Source organism: Podarcis gaigeae (genome assembly GCF_964106915.1).
Source record: "Podarcis gaigeae genome assembly, chromosome: 1".
NCBI classification, from domain to species: domain Eukaryota; kingdom Metazoa; phylum Chordata; class Lepidosauria; order Squamata; family Lacertidae; genus Podarcis; species Podarcis gaigeae.
In genome coordinates, this window is record NC_139678.1 from 86624556 (window position 1) to 86635834 (window position 11279).

Here is an 11279-nt window from a genome sequence, read left to right on the forward strand (position 1 = left end):
GGTGCCAAAGAATTGCGCTTGAAGGATACATGTCCTCCAACCCCTGCTAGCCAACTTCAGGCAGTAATATATTCTTCCTTTAGTCTTAGGATTCTGCTACTACAGCCTTCATCCCCCTGATGCCCTCCAGGAGTTTCGAAGCACAGTTTGCATCAGCAGTAGCACTGATGTGAGTTGTATTCCAGAGGGCACCAGGTTGGTGAAGCCTGCTCTGCTGGACCGCTCTATTCAGCAAGACATTTGCTTCCTTGTGACTTCCTTTTGGCTCCCCCCACTGGCCATTTTTGGTTCTGATGCACCATCGAGACACAAGAGGCAATGCATGTATATAAAGGGTGATCTGCATGGTTTTTTGTTCAGTATGGTGGAATTTATTTTGCAGGTGCGCTATTAGGGTTTTACCTCTTTTGTTTTTCAGTGCTGGGAGCCTCGCTGCGACATGTCACGCCCCTCTGCTCCTCCGCCAGGCTACGATGATCGGAACCCCCTCTATCCTCCACCAGCGGGGGGATATCCTGTGGGGTACCCAGGAGGCTACCCACAACCACAGCCACAGCCCCCACCATATGGTGGTGGGTATGCACAGCCTGGAGGCTACTCGCAACCAGGGGGTTATCCACAGCCGGTTCCTATTATGCCTACGGTCCCAATGGGCTTTGGTATGCATTTTGATATGTTTTCCTCCTATGATGGGGAAGGGGGAATACATTCATGAGTGGGTGGGAGATTGGCCAGCTGAAAAACAAATGGAAAAGGAAGTAGCGAAATGCCACAACTAGATGGCTACAAAAGCAGGAAGTATTAAATATTCCTCTTCTTCTTTCTGCTCCTCCTCCTCCTCCTCTTCCTCCTTTTTAAAATGTCCTAACGTTTCCTAGGCACTGCCCTACCCACAGATTCACAATCTAATGGGGACAACACAAAAGGAAAGAAGAATGGGGAGGGAAGAATAAAGCAACCACGAAAGCAGCTTCTCCTTTCTGCAGCTTATGAAAAGGGGTCAGATTGGGCTTTGCCATTATGGTCTTCTTGAAAAGCAGGGAGTCCAGCCTCCCAGTGACCCCTTGATCTTCTAGCTGATGTGGTTGGGGCTGGAGTGTGCTTCTATCCAGCTTTGTAGTCCCAGGGCAACTGGCAGGGAACAGAATTGTATGTGTGTGCGTGTGCACGCATGCATGTGCTGGAGTTGTAGTCCAGCAATATCTGGAAGGACACGAATTCCCTACCTCTGATATATTTGCCTGATTTAATTGCCATATTATACTTTCAAACAACCTGGTTAAAAGGGTGGGTTTCCTTCATGCTTACATTATACTTATATGGATGAATGGGCAAAGTGCATATTCTCATTTGCTCTAGTGACTATGAATATGGAACTATGGTGTGGTAATCAAATCTAGGTTATGTTCATAGGAATTTAAAGGGTGTGTGTATCATGGAGGAGGCGTTAAAAAGAAAGGCTTATGCTATAATAGGCCACTCTTTTTGATCTGCAGCTAAAATTGCCTTTTGAGGCAAATACACTTCTTAGCCACATAAAGTGGTCTGAGAAGAATGTGTACTTAATGCACAGCTTCAAGAGATTTTGCAATCAAGCGGCTTGGTTTCAGTAGCAGCTCCCTGGCAGTAAATACCCAGGTGCTGAGATCTAAGTAACCTGAATGATCAGTGCAGAGGAAAGGCATATGGGAGATGGTGATTTTAGCGGAAGATAATGAGTAGCTAGAGAGGGTGAATTTAGAGCTCAGAGGGCACTGAGAGACTTTCAGCCTTTCAAAGAGTTGACTGACCCACCCCAGAAGGTTCTGAAAATACTATGCCAACCCAGGCCAGGAAATTGTTCCTGGTTCTCCTCTTCTCTAGTTAGAGCAGGTGAAGTTAATGTAGCATAAATACCACCATTTTGTCTTCCTTTTGACAGGAGATGTCTATGGTGGCGGCGCTGCTGGAGAGGATGGGACTTTCACTACAGCAGACTGGGATGACAAGAAAGTCAGACACGTTTTCATCCGCAAGGTAATAACTTGAGGAACTGCCGCTGTATGGTCCACCATTGCAGCCTCTGCTTTAATGGATACTTCTCTCGGAAGAAGCTAGTCTGTTGCCTTGTGTCAGAGGGAGAGAATCTGCAGCGAGCAATCCTTGGTATCCCTGCAAAGGAGTCTGTTCACTCTGCTAGGAGTGTTGCCCCGTTCTGCAGAAATGAATGAATTGTGGTTACAAGGCGACAACTAGGCATTGATAGGGGCAGGGACTCCTAGAGAACTGAAAGTTTTGCTAACAGTGTTAGTAGAACAAACCATGCTGCTTTTTCAGCTAGCATTTTGAAGCACCCCCTTCTGCTATCCCTGGGTGACTGTGTAACATTTCAGAAATGCAGAACTGTAAGGAAGGACAGCTGAGCACAGCATCCAAACACCTAGGTGAGAAGCAGTTCAGAAATACATTGTTTCTTGCTTTCCCAAATGGTATCTGGTAGGTAGCAAACTCAGTTTATATCCGCCAGGGCAAGTGTAGGGAACCTGGGGCTCTCCAGATGTTGCTAAACTACAACCCTTATCATCCCTGAGCATTGGCCATACTTGTTGGGGCTGATGGGAGTTTTAGTTGAGTAACATCAGAAGGGCCAAAGGGTATCCACTTGTGCTCTAGGGCAAGAGTCTAGAAAAAACTCCTAGCCTGCAAACAGATAGGTGAACTGCAGGTGGCTGCAGCATAATCTGTTGGAAGCATCTGGCCCTCTCTGTAATCAGGGGTTCTTTAGAAGATTTACTGCAGTTCAGAAGACAGTGAAATGAGCACCATTCGTTTCCAGTCTCTAGGTTGGCATTACTGTGCGTTTACACAGCTTCATGTATACCACATGTCTTCATTTCCAGGTCTACACCATCATTTCTGTGCAGCTGCTGATAACTGTGGGCATCATTGCAGTCTTCACCTTTGTGTAAGTTTTTGCTCCAGCAGTCACAGACCAGTAGTGCTTTTCCCTACTGAGAAATGTCCGCAAAATAATGATGCTCAGCAAAGCAATGTATTTTTTTATTTCCCCTTTGTTCATGTTGAAGCTCAGAACATTTATTTTCAGCTTCCACCAGTAGTATTAACCATGCCAACACCAGAATAGTTAATAGTGTTGTTGGAATAATACTGGTTCTATAATTTACTTCTTATTCAAATCCAACTCAGTCTATGGTGATAAGGAAAGAGAACAAACAGTTTAGGGGTATCTTTGGTAGTAAAATTAAAAGAGCCATAATTCTCCCTCCAGCAGTTAGTTGTAGTACTATACTAAATGCTTGGAATTATTATTTACTGGAGTTAGTACCACCAGGGAAATAGAAACACCTTTTTTTACATCCACAGGAAAAAATGGTTCTGACTTTATTCTATATACTTACTAGAACAGTGGTTCCCAAATTCCCACTTGAAAATTGCTGAGGGTCTTGGCGGGCTACTTAATGATTCCCGCCCCCCTGCTTGTTATAGCAATTGCAATGCGCTGTGCTAGATGCTGTATGTTTTTAAGTGTGTTTCTACTGCTTATTTTGTTCCTTATATTGTATAACAATTTGCATTCCATAGAATTAGGACTGTAGTACAATGAAATACAATATAAGAAATAAAAGAAGCACTAGAAATACAATTAAAACTAAATATGAATCGTGTCTTTAATGTGGACATACCACAGTCTACCTGAATAAAGCTTGCAGACCACCAGTGACCCTCAGACTACAGTTTGGGAGTCCTCTATCCTAGGCTATGCACTGCAATTGGAGCATGTCCTTAACAGTTGTCTTCTGTGCACGATCTATTCCTTATGAGGATGACACGGGGAGAAATGTTAATATGTAGCAGTGAGGATAGAGACGAGTGTGAAGGGATCATACGGATTTCTTGCAGAAGCAGCATTCTGCCTCCCGTGATAATTAATGTGAGAGAAAATATTTATATTACATAATTTTCACTCTCCACAGTGAGCCTGTATCCAGTTTCGTAAGGAGAAATGTTGCTGTATACTACGTATCTTAGTAAGTATTGGCTTCTCTCCAATATGCTTACAGGGCTGTGCTGTCTGTCTGCTCAGTTAAAAACATAAGAAGAGCCTGCTAGATCAGGCCAATAGCCCATGCAGCCCAGCATCCTGTTCTCACAGTGACCAACCAGAAGCCCATGGGAAACCTGCAAGCCAGAGCAAAAGAGCATCCCTGTGGTTTTCCAACAACTGTTATTCAGAAACATTACTGCCTCCAGCTGTGGAAGCAGAATGCAGCCACCAGGGCTAGTAGCCATCAATAGCCCTCATGGAGGTGTTCTGAGCTCCGTGGCACAACTTGGGCTAAATCAGTATTTTCTGTTATCGTGGATCTGGGTGACTATAGATACACCCTTCTTTGGGGATGGGAAAGCCTCTTGCCCAGGGTTCTCCAGAAATCGGGCAACTCTGCTTGTGGAAGCAGGGATGGAACTTCAGGTTAGATCACCTCATTGCCTGGCCAGGCATTACAGGCACACAGCTTGCTACCACAGGGTTAAGGGCACACCACTGTATGTTTACAGGCATCACCCAAAGGCCAAGCGTGTCTCTGTTGTCACCCTTTGGCATGATTGGTGGGGAAGAAGGTCCATGATCATTAGAAGTCAGCAATGATATCCTGCCTTGGTGCTGATGCTCCTATGTGGTTGCATTTCCCCCTCCATTTCTCATTACTGCTGTTTTGAGTAGTACAGAACTTTGCCATGGAACATGGTGCATAGGATGAGCATTTGCCTGGAAGTCAGTCACTTCAAACTCTGTGGGACTTACCCATGTTTACTTGGAAATCAGATTGGGCTGCAAATAGCCTATATCCTATGAGAAGTGAAACAAGCCTGGAGATAGCTGGGCATCTGTCCCAGGATGTTAAACTTATCACCCTCCTGATGTTGCTGGGCTCCATCTCCCATCAGCCCCAGCCACCATGATTGATGGCCAAGGATGATGGGAGTTGTAGTTCAGCAAGATCCAGGGGAGTCATAGGTTCCCCATCCCTGGTCTATCCCACCAATTTCCATGTGCAAGAGAGTAGAGCTCGTAGTAGAAGCAGTGGTGAACAAGCCTAGCTCTGCTAAGATGTGATGTACAGAGAGAAAACCACAGAGACTAAACTCCCCTTGAGGCGTCGGAAGTGGTGCTCAGGAGTGGCACCACTGCCCTGAGTTCTCCTAAGTCAGCAAATGTCACTTATCAAGGTCCCATACCACAACAATTGAACCAAAATTAACCACTAATCAGGGTTTAGGGGGTGCCATATTCAACTCTTGTGCATCTGAAATCCCAGCCTTTTTGTGTCTTTAGGGAGGGATGCAAAGTTCTTGATAGATGCAAGGTCCTCCTATGACTCAAACATCTCACTCTTGTTTCCTTCCCCCAGTGCTGTGTTCTTCGTCACTTACCTGGTGCTGGCATGCTGTGAGGGCCCACGGTGAGTGTTACATTGGATATTCTTGGTGACTGTGGGATGTATACGTAGGTGAGTGGCTGAATGTGAGGCGGGGTTTTGAAATGAGTGGCAGCTGGGCAACATGGGAAAACTAGGCTGTGCAACAATTTCCCAAACACCGTTTTCTTTCATTACTTGTGGGTGGTTTGGAGCCAGCGGTGCAGTGTCTGGAGGGGTGTGCATCCACTTTGAATGAAGCCTGAACCCAGAGGCTGCTTTGGAGTCTAGAGCAGGATTGCAACTCACTTGGCCTCTTTGCTTCTGGTGAAAAATGCCTACAGCTGGGAGGATGTGCTGCAACACTTGGCCCTAGTGACACTGCTTACATATCTCCTTTCTTTTCAATCTCTTCCAGGAGACGCTTCCCATGGAATCTTATCCTTCTGACCATCTTTGTAAGTAGGCAAGTTGTTCATGGGGCTTGGGCAATGGAATTTTCCGTGAATTCCCTCAGTGGTGGTGGTGCATTTTTTTTTTAATTTATTCCACTCTTCTTCCTCACTGCTCAGAGTCATTTACATGGGTCTAGCCCCATGGCATCCTCTCTGTAGCCTTATATGCTAATAAATAAATAAAAATTAAAAAATTGTCCAGTAGCACCTTAGAGACCAACTAAGTTTGTTCTGGGTATAATATTTCATGTGCATATGCACACGAAAGCTTATACCCAAAACAAGCTTAGTTGGTCTCTAAGGTGCTACTGGATAATTTTTTAATTTTTATTATTTATTTCGTCTGTGTCAGACCAACATGGCTACCTACCTGAATCCTTACATGCATTTTAGACTGAGGGATTGTTTTGAGTCAAGGTCTTACTCACTGAGCTTCAAGGCTATGTTTGGATTTGAGCACAGATCCTAGTGTGATGCCAGTGTACACAGTCCTGGGATGGACTACGTAGCGTAGATACGATGGGTTTTTGATGGAAACTTTTAAAAAATAAAAATTCCAGAAAAACCAGAGCGCTGAGGGATACTAAATTATCTATGCCTAGTCTTGCTTTATACTCCAGTCAACACCTGAAACTATTTGTATGTAGCTTAACCTGAGCAAAAGGTTAATCAGCTATTTTGGATGTACAGCCAGTCTAGATCTGAAGGCTATGTCTAATTATGTACACAAGACTCTTCTGGGGATATCTCACCATATTAAATTTTGGAGACTCTTTGTTGCAGCAACTCCAGGCAGTTCAGTCAAAGATTTATATTTCTCTTGAGGCCCCACCTTGTGAATGTAACGTGTCCTCAGGGACTATGTAGTCATGGATTGGCAAAAACGTTATTGTTAAGGGATTCATAATAAAACAATTTATTTATATCCCACTCTTCCACCAAAATCAGTACAAATAAAACAACCAGTTTCTAAAGAACTTAGTACAACCAACACTTAAAAATAAAGGTCAGACAAACTCAAAATAGCAGCAGAGATAAAAGATGTTGCACCTTAAAACTGGCAGCAATCAAATGAGAAGTTACATGTTAACAACTTGTCTAAATACAAGTGCCTTCCGTTTCTAGTGAAAAAGACACAAAGAGGAAGCCTGACAAACAGCTTAGGACCAGGTTACATTAGAGCAGGTGTGGCTAATGTGCCCCTCCCAGATGTTGCTGGGCTACAACTCCTCAGTCCAGACCCTTGGCTGTGCATGTTGGGGCTGGCTGGAGTTGGAGTCAAGAAACATCTGGAGGGCTACAGGTTAGCCACACCTGCTCTAAGGCACCCTGGTCTTAAGATGTGTAGGGCTTTGGAGCTACATTTCCCTCCTTGTCTTTACTAGCTGTGCTATCTCCCAGGACTGTGCTTACTTGATGAGAGCATCTGCAAGAAGAAAGGATGAGAAACAAAAGTTTCATCTGGTTTTCAGACTTGACAAATCCTAATCTGAAGCTATTGCAGAAGTGAAGCTCTTTGAGGTTATGGTGATATGCCAGGAAGGCAATATTCACTTTTACCTTCTATTTTTCTTCTAGACACTGGCCATGGGATTCATGACAGGCACCATTGCTAGGTAAGATAAACATCATCATCATCATCATCAGCTTGCTCTCTAGCATTTAAACTTCAGCTTCTTGCAAGGATGGTTACTTTCACAAATCTGACATACATTCTAACATCTCACAGCTGTGATTTAAATCAGGTACAGGATTTTGAGAGCCCTGATGATGCTACACAAACTTCTTTTTTCTATCACTATGCTTTGGCCCAAGCATAGTTCTACTCCTTGTATCATCTGCTGCTTTATAACAATTTCCAATACCTGAGCCTTATTGGTGTGTCCAGCCTACACCGAAATCATTCATTTAAGTCTCACTCCACACCGAGCATTGCCCATCTAGAAAGGAAGGTTTGTAGGTTCCCTGCCTTGAGGTGTTTGCTGCGGGGAGGTATGATTGCAATCCTAGGGGTTGAGACTGGTGTGTATTGGAAAGAAAGCTGTAAGCAGACTTGCTTCTAAATAAATGCATTTAAAACTGAAATGCTAAGTCAAAACAATGTTCTGTCTCTTAATAACTAAACGGTATTAATTCTGCTCTATTGAGACATATTCAACTTTGCATTTCCTTGCTATTCAGTATGTACATTGTCCTGAGTTTAGATCTAAATTGTGCACTTAGGATTCAGTGGCAAAAGACAGTTATCATAATGTAGAAAAACAAACCCCCCCATACCCTGAGGTAAAAATAAATCTTTAACTCTCTATTTCAGCATGTACTCTACAAAGGCTGTTATAATTTGCATGATAATCACAGCTATTGTGGCCATAATTGTCACCATCTTCTGCTTCCAGACAAAGGTGAGGCTTGCTTCTTCCTTGAAGGTAACATTAGTGTGGTCCAGGGTGGATAAAAGTCAATGATTTTTAAAAAATAAATAAATTGGATTTTTTAAATTTTAAATTGGATTTTTAAAATAAAATGCTTCTGGAGGAAAAATCTTTCTAAAGATAGTTTTCTATTTAAGTTAATTATAGTCGAAAGGCTATTCATCAGGAAATAAGGATTTGTTTTAAGTTTTTTCGTGTGTGCTGAAACTCAGTCTAAGTTTTTTTTTTAAAGTTTAACCACATCAGTTAACAAACATGGATACATATGCTATAATGTTATTGTTTTAGTTAAATAAATTGTTTAAATTGTTATTAAGAAAATGATTAATTTTCTCCTTCCAATAAAGTACAGCAGAAAAGTTGTCCATATATAAACAGTTAACTTATTAAACCTCACAATAATTTCATAATTATCTGTCAATGTATTTCTAATAGTATAACCAAATCAGTAATTTTTTATATAACTGTAAAAACTACTCTGAAAATTTATTATTCCAAAAATGATACCTTCATCTGGTTGTAAATATTAAGATTATGCCAGCGAGAATGAGTCTTTCTGTGAAATTATGATTTAAATCAAGTCTTACTGACTAGTGATTTAAATCAAATCCACCCTGGTGTGTGTGTCTTCTGTATGATGGAGTTGTTAGAGCAAAGATGTCTCCTGCAAATTGTGGTATTGTGCAGAGCGGGCTTCTTGCTATCTGCATCTTTCCCCCAAAATGTGTCTTGCTGTTGTTGGCAGGTGGATTTCACATCCTGTACCGGCTTGTTCTGTGTGTTGGGCATTGTCGTCATGGTGACTGGGATTATCACAGCCATTGTTCTGGCCTTCAAATATGTAAGTAGCTGACACTGAAAGCTTGGCCTGGGAAGGGATTGGCGATGTAAATGGTAAAATTCTTGCCCTCCAGGTGTTGCTCGAGTTCAACTCCCATCCTCTCTGACCACTGGCCATGCTGTCTGGGGCTGTGATGGGAGTCCAGCAACATCTGTCGGGCACAGGTTCCCCACCCCTGCTTTACAGCTGCAAGCAACTGGTCATGTGTGTGTGATTTGCATTTGACCACCTCATGCTCCCATCAATTACCAGCTAATATTGATAAATCACTGCAACTAGCCAAGTGTCTGGCTCAGTAATGTGGGGGTTCTGGATAATCAGTGTCCTGCCAACCTTCTTTTTTGAAATGTTCAATTCGTACTCTCCAGTTCCTCCAAATGGGTCCTGACTCTGTACTGATGCTCACATTTCACTCCCAGCCGCTGCTCTTATTTGTGCTCTGTGGACAGGCCTAGAGATGCTGTCAGTGAAGTTTTAATTCAATCAAAACACTCCGCTTGCAGGCCAGTGACTCATTCGGTTCTCTTTCCTTGCAGGTCTATTGGCTCCACATGCTGTATGCAGGCATTGGTGCCATTGCCTTCACCCTGGTTAGTAGATATATATAATTGTGTATATATAATTGCTGGTCATTTAGGTTTCTTGCCTGCTCTACATCAATAGGACTCAAGGCAGTCAATATTGGTGGGAGAACATAACCTTGCCTGTATCTTATGCTATCCCCTGGGGGGAGCTGGGGTAGATAGCAACTTCCTTGATAGCTTTAAAGGCTTACGGCTGTAAGAACAGAGAGCAAGAAAGAGCCCAGTGCACAGCTTCAATGGGGGCTGTGTGGTGGCTCACCTCCCAAACAATATTTAATGTCTTTCTGGTTCATTCTGGTTTGCTGTCATCATAGTGTGATGGGCAGTGCTACGGCTGCTACATTTGTGGCTCACCCTCTGCAGCAGTGAAGACTTGGCCTCACCACCTAGATATAATTTTAGTTATCTTGGGTGACTGGGTAGGTTGCTAATTGCAAGTGTCTCAGAGTGGAGGTGTAGTAATTAGGGCAATGGGTGTGGTTGCAGTATGACAAAGGTACCAAAATAATGCATGGATTGTGGTAGCTAACTTGGGGAATGAAGAAAATTTTGGTAATTTCTTCAAACTGGTGACTAACTGCTTTCCTCTTGGCTTTTGACAGTTTCTTGCCTATGATACCCAGTTGCTGCTGGGCAACAGAAAACACGCCATGAGCCCTGAGGAATATGTCTACGGCGCCCTCAAGATCTACACAGACATAGTCTACATCTTCACCTTCCTCTTGCAGATTGTGGGCAGCAGAGATTAGGAAGCTGAGGCCGTGCCTCTGTGCTAGAACTTTGGCAACCCTCCCTAGAAGTTCAGGGGACCCCTGACTTTTATTTTCTTAATATAATGTTCTGCTGCGTTGCTCTCGCCTCCTAGAATGTATAAACGCTACTAAGGGATTCACATAGTGGACAGAGCTAAAGATAAGATATGATACATTGTATACGCTGTAGATATTGACTCTAATTTGTAAGATGTCGTTTATTTCTCCATTTCCACATGTGGAATCACCTTTTTTTATCTGATGCCCTGGGTACAGGAATCTGTATCACTGGAGTGATGTATCCTAGCCCTCTCAACTTATCTCTTATTTGTATTTTTTGTTTGGTTGTTTATTTTTGGTCAGCTTACTTATCTAAAATGTAGATGGCCCTTCCAGCTAGAAAATCCAAAGATCCAGGGCTCAACTATACAACGGCAAATAAAATTTATATTTTTGAATAAGATCTCCCAGATTGATGTGATGGGGGCAGTGTTATGCTGGTTGCATTTATTATTGTTATTATTATTATTATTATTATTGCAATGTTTATTAACTTTCATTATAAAAAAATACAAATGTAATAATTACATTCATCAACATGAAATACAAAACAAACATATGGGAACTAGAAGAGCTTGCAGCTGTAATCTCAGAGCCTCTATCTATATAATCTTTGAGCATTCTTGAAGAACAGGCGATGTCCCTGCAGTCTGGAGACAGGCAAATGTTGTCCCTGTCAAGGAGGGGATCACTTTCCTGAGTCCTCCCTCTAAGCTTCTAATAACTCACACATGGGTT

At 42.8% G+C, this 11279-nt stretch overlaps 1 protein-coding gene across 1 annotated transcript in view; it reads left to right on the forward strand.

Moving 5' to 3' along the window:
* The window catches only part of LOC310849514 (protein lifeguard 3-like), a 32994-nt gene extending 22052 nt beyond the window's left edge, over positions 1-10942 (forward strand). The window contains exons 2-12 of the mRNA XM_083749773.1: positions 419-659; positions 1922-2016; positions 2880-2944; positions 3975-4028; positions 5412-5462; positions 5836-5875; positions 7451-7488; positions 8187-8274; positions 9050-9145; positions 9682-9735; positions 10332-10942. Of these exons, the coding sequence (XP_083605899.1) occupies positions 440-659; positions 1922-2016; positions 2880-2944; positions 3975-4028; positions 5412-5462; positions 5836-5875; positions 7451-7488; positions 8187-8274; positions 9050-9145; positions 9682-9735; positions 10332-10478 (948 nt within the window). The 5' untranslated portion in view covers positions 419-439 and the 3' untranslated portion in view covers positions 10479-10942. The remainder of the gene's footprint in view (positions 1-418; positions 660-1921; positions 2017-2879; positions 2945-3974; positions 4029-5411; positions 5463-5835; positions 5876-7450; positions 7489-8186; positions 8275-9049; positions 9146-9681; positions 9736-10331) is intronic.
* The last annotated feature ends 337 nt before the right edge of the window (positions 10943-11279 follow it).